This window comes from Macrobrachium nipponense, chromosome 35 (genome assembly GCF_015104395.2).
Source record: "Macrobrachium nipponense isolate FS-2020 chromosome 35, ASM1510439v2, whole genome shotgun sequence".
Taxonomy (NCBI): Eukaryota; Metazoa; Arthropoda; class Malacostraca; order Decapoda; family Palaemonidae; genus Macrobrachium; species Macrobrachium nipponense.
This window is the reverse complement of record NC_061096.1, coordinates 39,894,038-39,915,589: the sequence shown is the minus strand read 5'-3', so window position 1 is coordinate 39,915,589 and position 21,552 is coordinate 39,894,038. Positions and strand designations below refer to the sequence as shown.

Below are 21,552 nucleotides of genomic sequence, written 5' to 3'. Positions count from 1 at the left end.
ACCAACAGTTGAAACTGGGGAAATGAATATAGAAAGAAACACGAACATAACAAAGGTTTATTTACAAGCTTACTAACAAAGATAAATGCAGAATAGTTTCTCCTATTTACATAACAAAATAAAATCTTACAGTATGTAAACTGGGGAAATAATGAGGTAATGAAATATTTGCTGGGAAATAATGAGGTAATGAAAATCAATGCTCAGAGCGACGGCTTCACAAAGGAGGGCTGTATAACAATAGAGGACTTCTTGACTCCGTACTGCAGAAAACAATGTTTATTCTTGATACTCGAAGGGCAGGTTGCTCCTCAAAACCACCCTGTAGGACGTTTCTTTTCTCAAGGCTTGCTCAACGTCAAAATATCTGTCGCTCACTCTCTGACTGGACGACTTGACCCGATTCCGATCAAACTCTCGTGCACCCTCTTCCTCTCTTATCCTTCGTCTGTTCCTTCTTCTCATATCTCTCTCGGATGATCTCTCACTGATGATCTGATCTCTCTCTGATGATCTCTACTGGTCTCTCACTGATGATCTGATCTCTGACACTTTGTCAGTTGAATATATACGGCAATCTGGGGGCAGGGCCTACCAGCAAATGTCACAGACTCCCGAGACGACAGGAACGTTTCAGAAGGATCTCAACGAAATGTTGCATCATAATACGCGGCGACACGTCGGCACCTGTTGAGTTCCATATCCCAACTGACGATTCTAGAATAATCATGAGAACAGGCGCCTCCAACACGTGTGCGAATGCCTCTTGGCTGCAGACCTACTTGAAGAAAATGCATTTTCCTTTCCTTTAATATATTTTACTCGCTATAGAGCGATTACCCTGACAGAAGGAAAACAATGAAATACAAGCAAATTCCAAAAAAGGAATTTTGACGAAGGAAAAATCTATTTCTGGTGAGAGACCTGTGTCGCCTGGTGAAATGGATCCTGCTATCCACTTTCCATATATAAATAGTTTCTAAATATACCAGAGAAAAGCTTGCATTGGTATGCAGAGGTTACTACCCTCGCGCGAGCACCCAAAGGGCGTCATGTATAAAGTCACCCGCCATCTTGGATGCCACGAATGGGAACGCATGGGTTTGGGTACTGGTATTTTATTAAATGATATCCTAGCTATTGCTAGTTTTGTTATGAGTACCCAATTCCCGTGTTTCTTGCACTATACATATGCTATAGTACATATCATTAAAATAATGTTCACGCCTATGTCGTATTTAGCAGTTTCTATAACCTAAGCTAAGACGTAATTCATAGGAAGAACGATTAGTCTTTCTTCCCTCATCTGCGGGGCATGTACGTAATCTTGACATGTTCTTGTAGTAACAGTATTATGTCTATTTCGTAATTGATTAAGCAGGCTGTATTGCCTTGCAACGAGGAGGGAGAGAGAGAGATAGGGGACTTCTATTAACAATATGGTTATCGTCATTACACAGTCGTAGCCTATAGGCCTTGACGAGAGAGAGAGGAAATCCAATTTCCAGAAGGAAATCTTTTTACAATATTTGCCTGACAAATCCAAAAGGACATTGAGAAATTGTAACAGGTGATAACAAGGGGTAAAAAAATTGCATTGCCTTAAACAAAGAGGTCTCAATGCAAACGACTAAGAGCATAGTCACTTGTGGTACTATGCCAAAAAAGCAAGCCTAACACCAAGATGTGCTCATATAGAATAACATGTGAAAAGGAAAATAATGAGACCAGAAATACAAACATAATCCAAATTATAAAAGGAAGACAATTCTTTGGAAAAAGAAAAGAGAAACAAATAAGGCATGTAAACCAAAAAAAAAGGTGTTCTGAGATAATGGCAGTCAGCAACCTAGAAATATGCAAGACAAACCAGGTCAATAGTCACCTGAATATTTTGATACAGCTTAACTAAGACCCTCCGTTGAAAGGTAATATCATTGCTCTTATATTTTTAACGAGTTCTGTAAATGGGTGGCATTAGCATCAAGATATCGTAGCATTTTTTGTTTCCACGTGGCTTTCATATTCATCATGAAAGACCAGTTTGTGAAGTTAGGAACTTTACATTTCTAAATCTCACAGAGCTTTTTCTTTGCAAATGAAACTTGGCAATGCTTAAGTATCTTATGACATTTCTTACGTTTGGTAGCCTAACATTTCAAATTTAATTAAATACCCTAGGGCATCCACAGTGACCACAAATTAATTTGGCCTACAGTATCAAATCCTGAAGAAAAACTAGGCGATTAATGAGATGCGCCTTAAATACATACCTACCTTCTTTCACCTGGTGTATTCCACTTGTGTAAGCATGAAGGAGATTGATGTTTTTTGTAGTTGAAAGCAACCGCTCCACCCATCCCAGACCCTTCAGTAAAGTAGTAACTTCAATACCTCCGCCTTTCTTGTCTATAGAAAGCTGAAACAAAATTAAAATCAATAAAATCTTTCAGAATACACGAATTACAGTATCATAAAAATGATATTGTTAGTACACAATAAAGTTTTGTACATACTTACCTGGCAGATATATACTTAGCTTAGGTCTCTGACGTCACGACAGAAAATTCAAAACTCGCGGCACACGCTACAGGTAGGTCAGGTGATCTACCTTACCCGCCGCTGGGTGGCGGGTGTAAGAACCAGTCTACCTTTCTTGTCAGATTATTTTCTTCCACCTGTCTCCTGAGGGGAGGCTGGGCGGGCCATCAATCTTATATATCTGCCAGGTAAGTATGTACAAAACTTTATTGTATACTAACAATATCATTTTTGTACATGAACTTCCCTGCCAGATATATACTTAGCTGATTGACACCCTTGGTGGAGGGAAAGAGACACATACTCACCTAGAAAGTGGGGACAACACATGTTAAAGGAATAAAAATAAACCCTTGGTTCTTACCTGAATTAGGCAGAAGACTTCATAGTTACTGTCTATTAGTCTGCGTTGCCTAAAGAGTCTCCGCGAGGGCGTGACCTATAGCTGAAGAACTCTTTGGGTCTACCAATGGGAACTGAGTCCACTTACTTGGCAGAATCCAAACAGGGTCTGGTCAATGGGGATCAACCCGCTTACATGCCAGAGCCTATCACTACCAACCGCAAAGAGCCTCAAGCACAACCGATCACCTAACCAATTACTAATATTAGTATACAAAAGAAGGAGCTGCCTCCTGCAACCTCCTTCGTACAACCAAAAACTCCAAATTAAAAACTAACAGGGAAAAGGATTAAAAAGGATGTGTTTCAGCTCCCTGCCCCAGCACTGAATCCGCCGATACGTAAGGGCCTAGCCCAAAACACTTTTCATACGTAATCGATACGTCTTTTAGGTAGTGATTGGAGAAGACTGATTCACACCTCCAAAAAGTGGCCTTCATGAGGTTTTGTAAAGACATATTCTTCTTGAAAGCCAAAGACGTCGCGATGGCCCTCACTTCGTGTGCCTTGACTTTCAGAAGACTAAACTGTTGCTGACTGCACGATGTGTGGGCTTCTCTAATAACATTCCTGATAAAGAATGAGAGGGCATTTTTTGATAAGGGCCTACTGGGGTCCCTTACAGAGCACCAGAGATTGTTCTCATTAGCAGCAAGTCTTCTCTTCCTTTGAAGATAAAATTTCAGGCTTCTCACCGGGCAAAGAGATCTCTCCTCTTCTGTCCCAACTAAGGAGGACAAGCTTTTAATTTCGAAGCTCCTGGGCCACGGTGAAGAAGGGTTTTCATTCTTGGCTAGGAAAGCCGGAAGAAAAGAGCAAAACGCGGATCCTCCTTGAAAACCTACCTCACCTTCTAGAGCCTGCAGCTCGCTGACTCTCTTCGCTGAAGCTAACGCACAGAGAAAAAGAGTCTTCATCGAAAGGTCTCTGAACGAAGCTGTATGGGGAGGTTCGAATCTTGAGGACCTCAGAAAGAGCAGCACGACGTCTAGATTCCAGCTAGGAACTAAGTAGGAGGTTCTTTTAACCGTCTCAAATGATCTGATTAAGTCATGGAGGTCCTTGTCTTCGGATATGTTTAATCCTCTATGACGAAAAACTGAGGAAAGCATGCTCCTGTAGCCCTTGATGGTGGAGACTACTAACCCGCATTTTTCCCTCAGGAAGATAAGGAAATCTGCTATCTGAGTCACAGAGGTACTGGAGGAGGAAACTTTATGAGTCTTGCACCAACGTCGAAAAACGTCCCACTTCGACTGGTAGACTCTAGATGTGGAAGGTCTACGTGCATTGGCAATAGCCCTTGCAGACTTTGCCGAAAAGCCCTTAGCTCTGACGAGACTCTTGATAGTCTGAATCCAGTCAGACTGAGAGCGGGGAGGTTTTTGTGAAACCTGTCGAAGTGGGGCTGTTTGAGCAGATCGACTCTTAGTGGTAGGGATCTTGGAACATCCACCAACCATTCCAGTACCTCTGTGAACCAGTCCTGGGCGGGCCAGAACGGAGCTATCAAAGTCATCCTTGCTCCCTCTGAAGCTGCGAACTTCCTTAGCGTTTCCCCTAGAATCTTGAAAGGCGGGAAGGGGAACGCGTAAAGATCCAGGTTTTTCCAATCCATCAGGAATGCATCTATTGCCACTGCTCTTGGGTCCGCAATAGGGGAGCAGTATAGATCTATCCTCACATTCCTGGAGGTCGCAAATAGATCGAGATGGGGCCTGCCCACGTCCTCCACAGCTCCTGGCATACGTCCGAGTGCAGAGTCCACTCTGAGGGAAGGACTTGATTCCTTCTGCTTAGCAGATCCTGCTCTGACATTTCTTTCTCCCTGTACGAACCTGGTGAGAAGACTTATCTTCCTTTCCTCCGACCACAGGAGGAGCGATCTCGCTGTCTCGTACAGGGAGAAAGAGTGAGTCCCCCCCTGTTTCCGAATGTAAGCCAGGGCTGTGGTGTTGTCCGAGTTGATCTGAACTGACTTTCCCTTTACGAGGGGTTCGAAGGTTTTGAGAGCGAACCAAATCGCTGTTAGCTCTTTCTTGTTGATGCGCCAGGACACCTGATCCCCCATCCAGGTGCCTGACACTTCTCTCGACCTGAGAGTAGCTCCCCAACCTATGTCCGATGCGTCCGCATATAACAATAGGCTGGGGTTCCGAACCTGCAAGGAAAGGCCTTCCTTGAACAGGAGAGGGTCTAGCCACCAACGTAGATCCTCCTTTATCTCTTGCGAGATCTTGAACGCAAAGTCTAGACCTTGAGATCTTCGGTTCCAGTTCCTCGTCAGGAAGAACTGTAGGGGTCTGAGGTGCAACCTCCCTAGAGAAACGAATTGTTCCAGCGAGGATAGTGTCCCCAACAGACTCATCCACTCCCTCGCTGTGCATACATCTTTCTCTAGAAAGATTGCTACCTTCTCCGAACCTCGGGTTATCCTCTCTGGGGAAGGATACGCACGAAAAACCTGAAAAGCCATCAGAATCCCCAGATAGATACGCTCTTGACTGGGGATTAGCTGTGACTTCTCGAAATTCACTAGCAAACCCAGAGAAGCTGCTAGATTCAGCGTTAATCGTAAGTCCTCCAGACATTTCTCCTTGGACTTGGCCCTGATTAGCCAATCGTCCAAGTAGAGGGAAATCCTCACTCCCTCGAGATGAAGCCACTGAGCAACGTTCTTCATCAGCCCAGTGAAGACTTGGGGGGCTGTGGAAAGGCCGAAGCATAGGGCCCTGAACTGAAAAACATTCCCTCCCCACATGAATCTTAGAAATTTGCGTGAAGAAGGATGGATCGGCACGTGGAAGTAAGCGTCCTGAAGGTCCAGTGACACCATCCAGTCCCCCGGACGAAGAGCTGCTAAGACTGATGAAGTCGTCTCCATAGCTACCTTGTCGAGAGCGAGCGAGGCTCTCCTTACTCCTGATCGAGGCTCTCCCGGAAGCAACTTCCGAAAACGAATCCTCGGGTTCAAAGCTGGGCGCAGGGGCTGAAACTGGAGAAGGAACTACTTCTACTACAGGGTTCTCAGCGTCAATCTCACTCACCCTCGATCTACTAGAGCTCCTTGAAGAAGCCTTGCGCGCCCTATCCTTCTCTAACTTTCTCACATAAGAAGAAAGAGCCTTCCAACCATCCTCATCCAAATTCTCACACTCTTTGCAAGGGTTAATAAAAGAGCATTCATTCCCTCTACAAGACGTACATACAGAGTGAGGATCTAATGCAGCTTTAGGAAGTCTAACTTTACATTCCTTCACTGAACAAACCCTAAATAAACTAGGTTTCTTAACTTCAGAATCATCCATGATTATTAATTCTAAGAAAAAGCCAAAAGAAAAATCCAAATAACAATCCAAAAAGCGTATGCCAAGCCAACAAACAAAGGGTACTTCACCAAAATCCAATTCGTCGGCAACGAGAAAGAATTTAACTATCGCAAGGACTGAACAACAGGTGTTGTCCAATCAGCGACAGAAAATAATCTGACAAGAAAGGGGGACTGGTTCTTACACCCGCCACCCAGCGGCGGGTAAGGTAGATCACCTGACCTACCTGTAGCGTGTGCCGCGAGTTTTGAATTTTCTGTCGTGACGTCAGAGACCTAAGCTAAGTATATATCTGGCAGGGAAGTTCATGTACAAAAATGTATGTTTCGCATCTCAAAAACTGACAGTCTTGAAAAGTGTACACCTGTACTGTACTATTAGCCCTCCTTGTTTCACTACTGCTCCACCCTTGCACGTGTGTGTGTGTGTGTGTGTGTGAGAGAGAGAGAGAGAGAGAGAGAGAGAGAGAGACGAGATGATGAAGAGAGAGAGAGACGAGAGAGAGAGAGAGATAGAGAGAGAGAGAGCGAGAGAACGGAGATGAGAGAGAGAGAGGGAGGAGCGAGATAGAGGAGAGAGAGAGAGAGAGAGATCCAGTTTGTCAAAAAGGGCGGGATAATTAATTGGGTTCTTGAACAAAACAATTCAAGATTTTTTCTGACACTAATCTTGTAGTAGTGGTTGGTATAATTGGATAGACAATTGTATTAATGTAACCCCATTAAAATTTGAGTAGGAAAGAGAACAGGAAACAAAAAATATATGAATTTCCTATGGTTTATGGAACGTTACAAACTATCTAAGGTAATAGCATGCTTAGTAAACTAGGGGAGGAGAATAAGCATCTATAGATTACCTTTGTATAGTAACACAAATTCACAGAGAAAAAGGATCTGAAAATTGCTTACATTAGTTGTGTCTTGTTCTTCTTTGTCTCCTCTGTAGTATTCGATGGTAGGTTCCTTCTTTCTGAAGAGTGAAGAGTCTGATGACTTTGTTGAAGCTCTGCCTGAGAAAAAATTCTATAGTCAGTCTACGGTGATTTTTAAAATCTTTTCAATACCAAAAACTCACAAAGCTGGCATTATGATTAGTGATACGTACTATTATCAACGTTACTGTTTGTTTTTGTTACCTGCTAAACCCATTACCATTAGGCATTCCCTGGATTACATTTGGGGTTCCGTTTAAAAGCTGGAACGTAAGCTGAAAAACGGCGTCAACCGAGACAACGTCAGAGATTATAAGAGCTTTACTTTGAATCCTTCGGGTGTCTTGAAAACAATGTAACCTGCATTTTGATTAAGCTTTTTATAAAACTCCAAATTTTTACTATTCTGTCTTTTGGAGCCATATTAAAGTTCCAGTCTGCCGTCGGACTAACGACGTAAACCCGGAACATGAGCTGCAACCTGGGAAATAATTTTTTACGAATATATTTGAATAGCAACATAACCTTGGAACAACGTAAGCCCAGTCCAACGTAACCCTGGGACTGACTGTACTATTGGATTGTTGTAACTTTTGTGAATAAGGGCAAAATTAACATTACGACCATGGTTTCAAGTTTAAAAGAGGTGAAACTCACGCTTTTCCGCTTTTAGTTTCTGGTATTCATCATACATGTCCCATTGTGTTGCCCAACTACCAGTGTCCTGAAATGAACAGACCATAAAAGGACGAATCCAAATACCCCATGGTGCAGGCATAATAATGTGGTGTTACTAGAGGTTTTCATACTAATTGGAGACATAACACTGAATTGGTTTGTACAGATTGAAAGAAAGTTAACATTGGCCTTATAAAAAAAACAATACTTTAATTAGTGTTGTATCCTCCAACTGCAGTTAGTTGTAAAGGAAATAGCTAAAGACATATTTGTAATAATAAGTTAAAATCTAGATAGTTTATAGTATGGTGTTGGCTCATTAATGCTGCATACAATATATGCACATACTAATCATTTCAGTTTTACTAATAGGCAATGACTTCAGTTATGGTAATTGCAGAGCTGACATCCCTTCAAATTGTTGTGTAAAAAAAAGAAAAAAAAACACAATTTAAAGGGATGTCAACTCTGTAATTACCATAACTGAAGTCATTGTCTATTAGTAAAACTGAAATGATTCGTATGTGCATTAATGAGCCAACACCATACAATAAAATATCTAGATTTTAACTTATTACAAATATATTTTTAGCTTTTTTCTTTACAACTAACTGCAGTTGGAGGATACGATACTAATTAAAGTATTATTTTTTTATGTAAAAGGACAATGTTAACTTTCTTTCAATCTGTTCAGACCAATTCAATGTTGTCTCCAATTAGTATGAAAATCTCTGGTACACCATCAAAGTCTCTTTTGGTTATGTACCAACCACCAGTTTACTTTATACAAATCACATGAAACATGTCACTTTCCCTGGAGTTTTACAAATACTACTATAACTGGATGTATTTTCAATCTCAGCTTTAACTTGCCTTGAAAACAACAGCAGACTTTTGGCTTGTTTTATCCACAAAATATTTGAGAAAAGTCTGGCAAGTAACCTCCCGTGTCCTCACCAGCTGACCATCTCGTTTCTGTAAAGGATTACAATAAAAGATAAATTCCCTCACAGTTCACTAAAGCCTATTTGTTTAAAAGAGAAAGAATATACATTATGCTTCCTGCAAATAGAAAAGAAGTATTAGGACATACAATTAAAAATGATCAGAGCTTACAACTAAGAAATTTACCTTTAAAAAATTACACTTGTAATAAAGGGAATATAAAGAGAACAGAGAATTCAAGATTAATCATAACCTATAGGGGCCATGAACAAGGAACTTATAAAAATGTATTACGATGTAGCATACCAAATTCCTCATTTTGTTACAATACTCATGAAGATTAATGGAATGTGAGCATGTTTATTACTGCTAAATTTATCAGGATCTCACTTGTCACTGTCTTTGGAATTCTTTTTGCACACACACACACACCACACAGAGAGAGAGAGAGAGAGAGAGAACCTTACCTGAGTATATGTATTCCATTCATCAATATACTCTTTGGCGACGGCATCCAGAGAATTGACAGAAGTGTTCTCTTGAAAAAAGAGAAGTAGCGTAGGTGTCTCCTGAAGCTTCACCCTTAACGATAATTCCACCGTCCCCATCTTCTCTTCTTCGTCTCCTTTTTATTTCGTCTTGAAATAAAAGTTCAGTAATTCTCAAAACTGAAGGCTTCTCTTTCCTATCGTACAGCAACTCACATGACCTGTCAGAATAGCAATATATAAGGATTAGTTTCCTCTCAAGGTAAATTATAGTTGGGTGCTGAAAAGAGACTCCTAGCTATTTGATTTAACTGTATAACTTTTTTTTTTTTTTTAACTCAGATATCTTGCAGCATTTTATGTTATGTAGGAATTTATTAAATTTTTATTGTGCTCTACAATCATCATGGGCACATTTTTTTTTACAGATACAGAAAAACTTTCAGCAAATCTATGACAAAGTACCTAATGAAGGTATAACTACAGCCTTAAATTTAGATTTTCTTTTTCTGCATTTTCATTCACAATTAACCATTGAAGGACCTCTTCCTTCAAGCAGAACCCTTACATAATCCGTCTTAGTCTTGTGATGGAAATAAATTACTAGATTTTAACAGAACATGACTAATTATCTTCACTTCCTGTATAGGGCCACAGGTAAATGGATCATCGAACCCCCATGGAACGGAGAAAATTAGCCCTAACGAACTGGTGGCATAAGATCAATTTCGAATCAATTAATCCTCTCGCCAGCTCTTGTCAAAGGCTTTCATTACCTCTTTTTCTAACCCCCATTTACTACTTATTAAATGTACTACGCGCAAAAGGATGAACAGCATATAAGTATGCATAGATGATTAGATACTCTAAATATTATGTTTCCGTCTCGCTGCTACAGCCACTATGTCTTTTATTTATACAACTATCTATTTTTCAAAGATTTTCACATTTTCATGTTTTTCTTTTGTGCTAAAACCAACTGATACATATACTAAAGTTTACGTGTAAGGGGCATTATTGGACAAATGTAAATGTCTTCGATATTATCACTGGAATACTATCACAGATTATATTCAAGTGGCTCTTAATTAAACCAAATAAGGAAAACTTGCAAATGAGTGTACGATATAAGTTGAGAGAGAGAGAGAGAGAGAGAGAGAGAGAGAGAGAGAGAGAGAGAGAGAGAGAGAGACCAATAAAATAACAAAAATTTACATGGTTTATAACATACCTTGTTTACCCGAAGCAATAAAATCATCCACTGGCATAATTAGGATCATTAGTATCCATAGTAAATAAACCTTATTTATTTATGTATATTTCATTTTCTCAGTTAGTTAACCATCATCATAACTCATCGATTTTACCAGGAAGCTGCAGAGATTTACCATTATCATCAAAAATTGTCGTTTCTAAACCCATACATGTTATCAGTGTACTTGACTCATCACTAGCAACCATGTTCCCCCAAAAAACCTAAAAATATATTATTACACGATATTATCACCGGTAAGCACATTATTGTTACCACAAATATTACCATTACATATTATCAACAATAAGATCTGTATCACTACCAAATAAAAACTACATAAATATAAGCAATCAGCATTATTGGAAGCAGACTACTTACGTCATCAGTAAACTTTAATTGCCGAAATATCATACAAACAGTTTACAACTTGACATAGGTGCAGGCTATTGAATAAACCTTCAAATAGTTGTCATATAAAACACACAATGAATCTTCACACTAAGATTAGGGACCTGGAGTTCCAGTATTAGTTTAGTAGTCCTGATCGCTTTGAGAACAAAACGAATAAAATCTATGTCAATTTAATTATTTATCCATAATATATCAAAGTGGTAACTAGTTTTCTGAGCTTGCAGCACAAAAGTTACATATTTGAGATAGCGAGAGAGAAGGAATAATTACTTTTCTAACAGAACTTTGTAACTTGTTTCCAAGTAAAACAAGTATCCCAGATTATACCTGGCCAGAAGTCAACAAGACTTGATTATTTAAACTTCTTAAATGTTCTAGTTAGCTTACACAAAATAAGTATAACTTCTACTATACACTCATCTCAGGTGTCGAAAAACGTTACTGACGGATTCTGAAAATTAATAAATTTAACAAAAGAGAGATAAAACACAGAATTAACTAAATAGCAAAAGTGAAGACAAAATATGACATTAGTTGCTTATTTGTCTTGGTGAAGAGTTACCCAAACAAACCATACCATTTCCGAGTGTTCGTCGACTCCGCAATTAACGGACAATTATCAATTAAGCCAACAAGAAGAAAGGGAAATTGAATCCCAAACGCCACTCACCCCCCCCCCCCCCCCTTTGTTAGTAGGCATTAACATTGTCGCGGCCAGAAATCGATTGGCGTTGACCCCCGCCCTAACAGCGGAACCTTTCATGTTCATTGGATCAAACGTGATGTTTGATATTGCCTTTCGTCGACACGCAGGCGATATAAGGTCGTAATGGTAGGTCCGTTATAGGCTCTCCAACTCTCGATTTCTCTCTCTCTCTCTCCTTCATCCCAAATTAAGTTCGCGTTTTCGAGGTCTTTATTCAAATTTCCCTTAACGGTTTAATTTGATTTTTCGCTATTTCATCTTCAATATGATCTTGGTAAGTCGGTGCTTTTGCCTCCTTTATTGATTTATTTGTTACTTCCTTCATTTATTTAATCATTCGCGATCCATTGGAGAAGATTAAACTTCCAGTTCTTTCAATTATTCTCAAGTATTTAAAAATTCATTTCTATTGTTTATGCGCAGTTTAATCCCTTTCTTTTCTATGCTCTTTTGTTTTTTCCTTATGGGCACTTTACTCTGCTAAAAATTATCAGTTAAATTTTAGTACTATCCTATCGGCTTGCGGCATTGGACTGTATCCACTGTAAATAATAATAATAATAATAATAATAATTAATATTAAAATGATCATTATTATTCTCATTACTATTAATTAATTTTTTTTTTGCTCTATCATAGTCCTCCAATTCGACTGGGTGGTATTTATAGTGCGGGGTTCCGGGTTGCATCCTGCCTCCTTAGGAGTCCATCACTTTTCTTACTATGTGCGCCGTTTCTTGGATCACACTCTTCTGCCGTTTCTAGGATCACACTCTTCTGCATGAGTCCTGGAGCTACTTCAGCCTCTAGTTTTTCTAGATTCCTTTTCAGGGATCTTGGATCGTGCCTAGTGTTCCTATGATTATGGGTACAATTTCCACTGGTATATCCCATATCCTTCTTATTTCTATTTTCAGGTCTTGATACTTATCCATTTTTTCCCTCTCTTTCTCTTCAACTCTGGTGTCCCATGGTATTGCAACATCAATGAGTGATACTTTCTTCTTGATTTTGTCAATCAACGTTACGTCTGGTCTATTTGCACGTATCACCCTATCTGTTCTGATACCATAGTCCCAGAGGATCTTCGCCTGATCGTTTTCTATCACTCCTTCAAGTTGGTGCTCGTACCACTTATTACTGCAAGGTAGCTGATGTTTTTTGCACAGGCTCCAGTGGAGGGCTTTTGCCACTGAATCATGCCTCTTTTTGTACTGGTTCTGTGCAAGTGCCGGACATTCGCTTGCTATGTGGTTTATGGTTTCATTTTTCGTATTGCACTTCCTACATATGGGAGAGATGTTATTTCCGTCTATCGTTCACATATCTGGTTCTTAGGGCCATGATCTTGTGCCGCTGTTATCATTCCTTCAGTTTCCTTCTTTAGCTCTCCCCTCAGTAGCCATTGCCACGTGTCATCGCTGGCTAGTTCTTTAGTCTGTCTCATGTATATATTGTCCGTGCATTGGTTTGTTGTGCCAGTCCTCTGTTCTGTCATTTTCCTGTCTGTATATTTCTGGGTCTTCGTCTACTTTTATCAGTCCTTCCCATGCACTCTTGAGCCACTCGTTTTCACTGGTTTTCAGATATTGCCCCAATGCTCTATTCTCGATGTTGACGCAGTCCTCTATACTTAGTAGTCCTCTTCCTCCTTCCTTTCGTGTTATGTATAGTCTGTCCGTATTTGCTCTTGGGGTGTAGCGCTTTGTGTATTGTCATATGTTTCCTAGTTTTCTGGTCTATGTTGCGGAGTTCTGCCTTCGTCCATTCGACTATTCCTGCGCTGTATCTGATTACTGGCACTGCCCATGTGTTTATTATTATTATTATTATTATTATTATTATTATTATTATTATTATTATTATGAACCATGCTTCAATGTCTAAATCCCCTACACAAGAAGAAACCTATTAGCGGAAAAATTCCAAGATTAAATAAAAAACATAATTAGCTTTAAAAGAACCAGAAACTCAGTCTTTTGAAGAAGAATTATTTTCTTTAGAAAAATGAATAGCTAGGCACACAACATAATCATTGTTTTATGCTGCTTCATGAATACAAGGTACCAATAAAGTAACATGAACAGTACAACACTTAACTCTAAGTTTGAAGCTTGTCAATTATTTTTTAAATGTCGAAAAATACTTAACTTTCCGCAAATTAGTTCAGGTATATGAATCAGTGGTCTATCTGACTAATAAAATATTAAAGTTAATTTTTTCTTTTTTAGTTATATTCAAAATAGGAAACATGCACTGGTTTCTGTGAAATTGCTGAGCACATTCAGTGATGCGGGTACATTTGGAAACAAAAATATAATTACATAAGTTCAGTTTAGACATAATCTTGTATAAATTCATGTTTTCTTCGCAGTTTCCCGGACGCCACACTTCTGCTCGTCGACGAAAATAGGATAAACAACATTTCCAGTATAAAAAATGGCAAAAAATCCCAAGCATTTCTCGAATCAAGATTTACTTCGATGATAATACTGGGTTAAAGTTTCTCCCTCTCGTGACTTTGAGAACTATTTACAGGGATCACGTAATAAGGTGATATAAAGTTCCAAGGGGAATGGGTCTGGCCTTCTTCACAACTGTGGAATAAGGAAAAATGTCGAAATTGTGTAAGCGACCTGCCAGTATGACAGCTGACATTTTCAGGGGAGCAAACTGATCAAAGCGCCCTCTGAGTTCTCTAAAGATCTGATCGAAATTGTAGAGATCGTTTACATGAAACAAGGGGATGACATTGAAAAAAAATATGGAATGTAATGTAGAATTTAGGCCAAAAACCCAAGCACTGGGACTTATGAGGTCATTCAGCGCTGAAAAAGGATATCGAGAGTAAAAAGGCTTGAAAGGTGTAACAAGAGGAAAACCTCTAAGTTGCACTATGAAACAAGTGTCAGGGGAGGGAGGATAGTAAGATGGAAGAGAGAATATGAATGGAGGTACAGTAAAAGGGAAGGAGAGGGGTTGCAGCTAGGGGCCGAAGGGAAGTTGCCAAGAACCTTAAGTAATGCCTAGAGTGCACCGTGTGAGGTGCACTGACGGCACTAACCCCCTACGGGGATGAAAAAAAGTTAGATTTGGAATGAGTTTATAAAGGGATGAGGTTGACAAGAGTAGGACTTGGAATAAGCTTAAAGTGTCATTTACTAATGTCCTACTCCTGCGATAATATATATATATATATATATATATATTATATATATAATATATATATATATAATATATATATATATATATATATATTATATATATATATATATTATTATATATATATATATATATATATATATATATATATATATATATATATCCTTATCTATGATTTACTCTACTTTAAAAACTCGAGGTCTTAAATAACTACGTAATGCTTAAGACAAAACTCACTAAATTCTCTTACACTAAAACTTACATTTAAGTGAAATAGTTTGATATTGTTTCAATAATTTCAAAAGAGTATTGAAACAGACTAAAGTAAAATTCTTTCCTTCATGGACATGAAATTAAGGAAAATACTTTTACTTGAGAAACCACACCAAATATCGTCAACGTACGTGTCTCTTTGATGTAAAGAAATTCCGTTTGATAATGAAGGCAATTTAACATGGAAGCAGTAATGTCGAGAAAATGTTAAATAACATATAAGAAAAAAGGCCCCGTAATGCTGAAAATGGAGTAATTCCGCAGCCTTCCCCAAAAGCGCACGTCAAGTACGCATTCTGGAACTCCTCCTGAAGTGACATGACGGATCGCGCCGTCACGAAACAATTGAAGGTCCACGTCAACTTCCACTTCAAGGAACTTCATGCCCTTCAATTTTCCACCAGGGAGAATATGTGGTTGTTATTAAGGTCGTCTGCCATCATGCTCCCTTCACACGACATTCCGGACACACACCCACACACACACACAGACACACACTACATCCAGTTCGCTGCGGAATCGCCTTCGAAGGAACGCTTTTCCGTGTCGCCAATCGCTGGCTGACCAAACCGCTCTTTCGCACCCAGCTATCAGACTTGCCTTTTGGGGTGGGGAGGGGGGCCCCACTCAGCGAGCGTTGCAATTATTCCGTGGAAGATGAACAGGTGAGAGAGAGATTGCTTAGATGACCTCACGCACGACTCTACTTATACGGCGTATTTACGGCATCAAAACATAATCTTTCACGGCTCAAGCTCTTGTTCGAAACACGAAAGGCGGATCGCCGAAATAGGAAAAAGAAAAATAATAATTGTCATAAATCTCATGGACGTAATGTTGTCCACTTTCATTACTTTGTACTTAAGTGGCAAAATTATCATAATTTTCTCTTTTACTGTATTCTGTAATACCTGCAATAGAACACATAATGACTTTATGACTGTTATTATCAAGTCATTCAGAAAATAAAAATTAAAAAAATTTTCATGATTGCTGCTCTTCAGTACCTCATCCACATTTTATCTCTATTTTAGTGTATGTTAAATTGAGATAAGTAAACAAAACCTGGTATGCGTCTATTTATAAACCAATCAAAAGCTACTAAATATCAAAATGTGATGCTTCAAAATACTATACACTTAAACAGGGTTTATGAGTCGTTTTTCTAATAACTACTTATATCAACATATCTCACCCCAGAGAAAATCAAAATTTAATTTCACATGACTGATATGATTTATGTTTGCAATACCAGTCCACATTCGAAACTGGTACTAACCTATGTTACAAACCACTAAATTAATCCCATGGGGATGAGACTGACTTCCTAGCTTTACGAATAATATTTTGGTTATTGCTCCATCCAGTTGCTGAGAAAGGAAGTCCTTTTATCTTCAAGTTCTATAACACCGAATATATTGTTCATCAGTGCATTAGTTGCACATTAACAATCACTTGTCTACTTTTTTTCAGGCGAATTCCCACACTTCCAAGGTGTCAGTCCTATATCATTTCCTCTTTACCTGTTTTTCTTCAAAGAGAAAAGTTTAATTCTTTCTTCAAAGGCGTATATAAACAATTTCACCAATAGAGACAGCGCAATATCACTAAGAATCCCTTAAAATGAACGGTGCAATGGGAAATATTCACAGAGACCCAATTCCGTACAACTGGTGTTATCATAAAAAGGTTGACTCTTGTATCTATGTATCAACGAACAACACGAAGGTAAGTATAGCATTCTTCCATCGCGGATTTTTTCCCTCCTAGACCCTCATTTCCTCATGACACTCCTCCCCTCCAGTCCACATAAAATAAGATGAGGAAGAAGCATTCGTAGTTGACACGTCATCCACCGTGACCTCAGGATAAACCCCGGACCACGGTGTAGGACCCAGCACCCAACCAAACCCTTCAGATGCGCCCCCTGGCGTGAGACAACGAGAGGGGGAGGGGGGTGACTTTGCGCTCCAAGATCGAGACAAGAGACTTGGGAAAATATTCGTATAAAGGAAAGAAACTCTCAACGAAAAGAGACACAACATTTTTGAGCAGCTTAAATGATTTAACGTGACTCTCATTTCCCCCCTTCCTGAGCTGTCGCTGTTTCTGAAAGAACCGCAGTCATCACCCCTGCTGAGACGATGCATTTCGAGTCACGTGACCTCGCCTGCAATCTGCAGACCCAGTAGGATTTACTTGGGAGGAAAAAGACCTTGATTTCAAGCTGCTTCTTCCTCCCCTGCGGCCGAAATGGCGTTTACTTTTTGTTTTACGAGGCTTTATTGCTTGTTGCATGTTTGGTCAGTCAAATTTGCTTGGGGGAACAGTATATGATTGCATCGTATCAACATCTTTTAAGAATCCAGTATCAGGATTTACATTGCTCTAACCCTTAGTTTAATCGGATCACCGATGTGTTGCAACGGCAATGGGACATTTCACTTGATGCCTGTAATTCTCTTGAACGATTGAACGAGTATTGTCCACATACAAGTACCATGGAGCTATAACATATTCTCACCAAAAACTGCTACAACAATACTCAAATACGATACAACAATACTGACGCACGATAGAACAATAGTAAGATAACTAATACCAACAATATATGCAAATAAAGATGGCAGACTTTTTTTTTCTTTTTACCAATTTACACTCGGAGAAGTTCTAGAGATGAGTAAACGCATCATAAAAAGTTGAAAACATTTAAAAGTTGAGAGAACCAACGATTTGATTTGGTAGGCTCAATGCTACGGGAAAATAAGCAAAGCTATTCCAGTCTCAAAATTGCGAAATTAATTTTATAATTAGTTCCCAGCTTCATTTATATCATTCTTACTTCTCATTAGACGTTTGTAAAGCACAATTACCAACGCACGCCACTAAAGTTCCAATGAATATTAATATTAATCTTAAATTAAAAAAACTTGTAACAATGACAGTGATACTAAAAATCTTAAATTTTAATTTTAATAAAAGCAATAAAATACTTTCTCATCCAACATGACCTCTGACAACATTCTCTCTCTCTCTCTCTCTCTCTCTCTCTCTCTCTCTCTCTCTCTCTCACACAACCGCCTTGTCAATCAGGCTCCTTCCTGAATCAATAATCAGGGGAGTATCACGGCAAGGAGACACGAAGATACCAATTTTATTTAAATCATCGATGCTAATCGTTCTCCTTCTTCCAGTGAGAAGGAGAAATATCGTCCTTTATTCATTATGGTCAAGAAAAGTTGTTATGTAACGTTTATTACCGCTAAGCAAAAGATATTGAGTTTTAAGTTTATATATATATATATTATATATATATATATATATATATATATAGATATATATATTATATAGATATATATATTAATTAATCTTAATATATAATCTAATATATATAATATAATATTTATTAGTATATATATATAAAATAATAATATATTATAATATATATTACACACATAATTATGTATGTACATACATCCCAAAGATGGTAGCCATGGACAAAAAATGGCAAACTAGGAAATACTATTAAAAAGAAAAAATTGTGCTAATGATATTCATTTTTCCTTTTGTATGTGGAACTGATACTTACCAGAGCAAAGAACGGATAGAAAAGAAAATTTAACGACAGTAAACGTAATCTTAAAAAAAAACGCAGGAATAATTCCACAGCATTAGAGACGATGTCTGTACGTCAATTTTCCCCTGAGTAAGGACGACTCTGCGACGTCTAAAAACTTCCCTTTTAGGCTTTCCGTCATTCAACCCCGAGTCAGCCCTATGTACCTTGGTTACATCATATACCTTGGGTTACATCTTCGGAAAGGTACCTAACGTCCCCAGGGGTGGGACTTTCTGTTTCGATTCTCTTATATTGCCCTCATTTTTGACGCTATGAGTGCTCTGTTATAACTAATATCTAAAATAATAACCTCACAATTCTATCTGACTTCCCTGACCTTCGTCCCTGTGACCCCAGTACGGCACAAACTCACTCAAGTTGATACTTTCCCTCGGGGGTTGGAGCAACACTGAACTGCCAAATGAATTGGCATATTGAATATAGAAGAATGCATTCGTTTTTATTGGTGCAAGGCTGCTCTGTCATCTCCGTACTTTATGCTGCCTCATGGAGATTACTCATCAGTAAGCACGCAAGGGAACAGCAACTCTGTATTCATATTGGGTCGTTGTGAAATACAATCTTCCAGCCGTGACGAGATACAAGTTGATGGGAAACAATGTACCAGAAGGAAATGGGAAGAAGAGGAAAGAGGAGTATAGGAGAGGAAAAGAATTCTCGCGAATATGGATGCGAAATAGCGGTCCCACAATAACAGACGAAATTAAAACTCTGTGGAAAGATTTGTTATTGTCGCCTTCGGGGAGAGAGAGAGAGAGAGAGAGAGAGAGAGAGAGAGAGAGAGAGAGAGAGAGAGACGGCTATATCCAAACCACAAACACAAGCTAACCTCATGTTAAAAGTGCCATATGGTTCTAAAATGTCATGGAAAACAAAATATGAAACGAGCCGTGAATACGAGACCTGAACCTCACTGCCGCTGTGAGGAAATCAAAAGTGGATATGGAAAATTACCATCGGCAGATGTTACCCCAGAGGAGGAGGAGGGAGTGGGGAGGAAGAAAGCTACGACAAGCGACAGGCGTAACACAGGAAGTCGAGGACGATCATTATCGGGACAGGTAATGATACAAAATGTCACTCCACTACCTGGAGAAGGGGGGAAGGGGGTGTAGCCTCCTAGGGAAGCACGGAATACTCATATAGCGTGATGGTGGTAGGACGGGCATTTACTTACGGTCGTTAATCTCCCACAAACTACTTCCACATACAACAATTCCTACTGTTTTGACTGAGCTACGTAATGAGTTTTCATGACACTTAACAATGGCACGAACTTCAGTTCGATACTGACACTTCTATTGCGCTTTAATGCTCAAAAATTACTATAAGAGACTGCTACTATTCTTATATAGCAAGGTGGAATGTAGTAGGTCATACATGATTCAAAGCCCGTTGGAAGAGTCCTTTTCTCACCCCTCCTTTCTTTTTTCTCTTTTTTTTTTACAAACTACGCACGAGAAGAGAATGTCGGAAAAAAATAAGGTTAGGCCTTGAGTGGTCATATAAACAAAGTAATTACCTCTACTTTCTTCCAATGCTGAAACTAACACCGACTCCCTTTTTCCCTTCAAAAATGAAGGGAAAGTAGTAAAATATTTAATCCCCTGAATCTCATTACTGTCTTGCCCTTCAAATATAAAGTGAAAGCCATCACAAATTTGAACCCCTTGACTCGACTGTTTGAAGAGCTGTAAAACAAAAAGGGGGACAGTCGCAGGCACGAGGGCCATTCGCCCAAAAATACAGGGACGTTTTTCCTTTAATTACAGACAATGTCGCGCGGTTCACTATGCATCTTCACTATTAAATTTTGGAGCCTCAGGACTTCGCGTTATATATATGACTTGCATTTTGGCTAAGAAAATGTGTGTGGGTTATTAATATGACGCGACCAGTGAAAATTATGCACGCACTATTTTTCTGCGGCAAAATGGGACGGACTAAGCCTTCCATTTTATTGAAAGCGCTACCAAGTAAATCGTTAAAATTATATTTATGCTTACTATACGTTTAACATATGTCAACCACAAACATATATCTATCTATATATACATCTCTATATATATATATATACTTATAAACGTATGATTATTTGAGCTCTATAATATATATTATATATATATATATACCATATATATATTTAGTACCATAGGACTTTGAAGTAGTAATCTTTCCGCTGAGTTTTTATACTTCCAGCCATACATTATTTTTCCGGTAGTTAAGCTGAAATGTTAATATGAAGACATTAATTTACCTACACATCAGTACTGGAATTCTATAGAGCAAACTATCCATATGTGAACAGAGGCGGCATGTTTCAGAAACTGTTAGGATTATCCTGTTATAATGTTGTGGCAGTTCTAGATTTACTTAAAATAATGTTCCTTTTTTTCTATCAGAATTTCACGATATCTGTTCTGCCAGAAGTAAAGCTGTCACAATAGTAAACATATTTTCCCAGATGTATTTCTTTTGTAGCACTACGAATTACGAGTATCAATTTCGTGGAATTAAATACAGATGATATAGTTTCTTTTTGATGGAATTAAAAATGAGAAAAACACGATTTCAAGACAAAATTGTGTTCGTTAAAAAAAAAAAAAAAAAAAAAAAGTAGTTTCACAAAATTCGTCATAAGGGGTAACATCTCCTTTTCACCTGAAGTGTTAAGGTAGGTTCTATGGTAAACATCGTACCGAGTCGGACACAAAGCCCCGGATGTTTGTCCCCAAACCCCAACCCCCTGCCCAACTCCCTTCCTTCTCCCCCTCCCCCCAACAACCAGCTG

General features: G+C 38.8%; 1 protein-coding gene across 1 annotated transcript in view; it reads right to left on the bottom strand.

Annotated features, from left to right (window-relative positions):
* Positions 1-21,552, bottom strand: part of LOC135208228 (dynein axonemal intermediate chain 4-like) — a 52,039-nt gene that overhangs the window by 8,547 nt on the left and 21,940 nt on the right. The window contains exons 2-6 of the mRNA XM_064240350.1: positions 9,294-9,535; positions 8,755-8,856; positions 7,861-7,927; positions 7,181-7,281; positions 2,278-2,419 (exon numbers count right to left, since the gene is read on the bottom strand). Of these exons, the coding sequence (XP_064096420.1) occupies positions 2,278-2,419; positions 7,181-7,281; positions 7,861-7,927; positions 8,755-8,856; positions 9,294-9,434 (553 nt within the window). The 5' untranslated portion in view covers positions 9,435-9,535. The remainder of the gene's footprint in view (positions 1-2,277; positions 2,420-7,180; positions 7,282-7,860; positions 7,928-8,754; positions 8,857-9,293; positions 9,536-21,552) is intronic.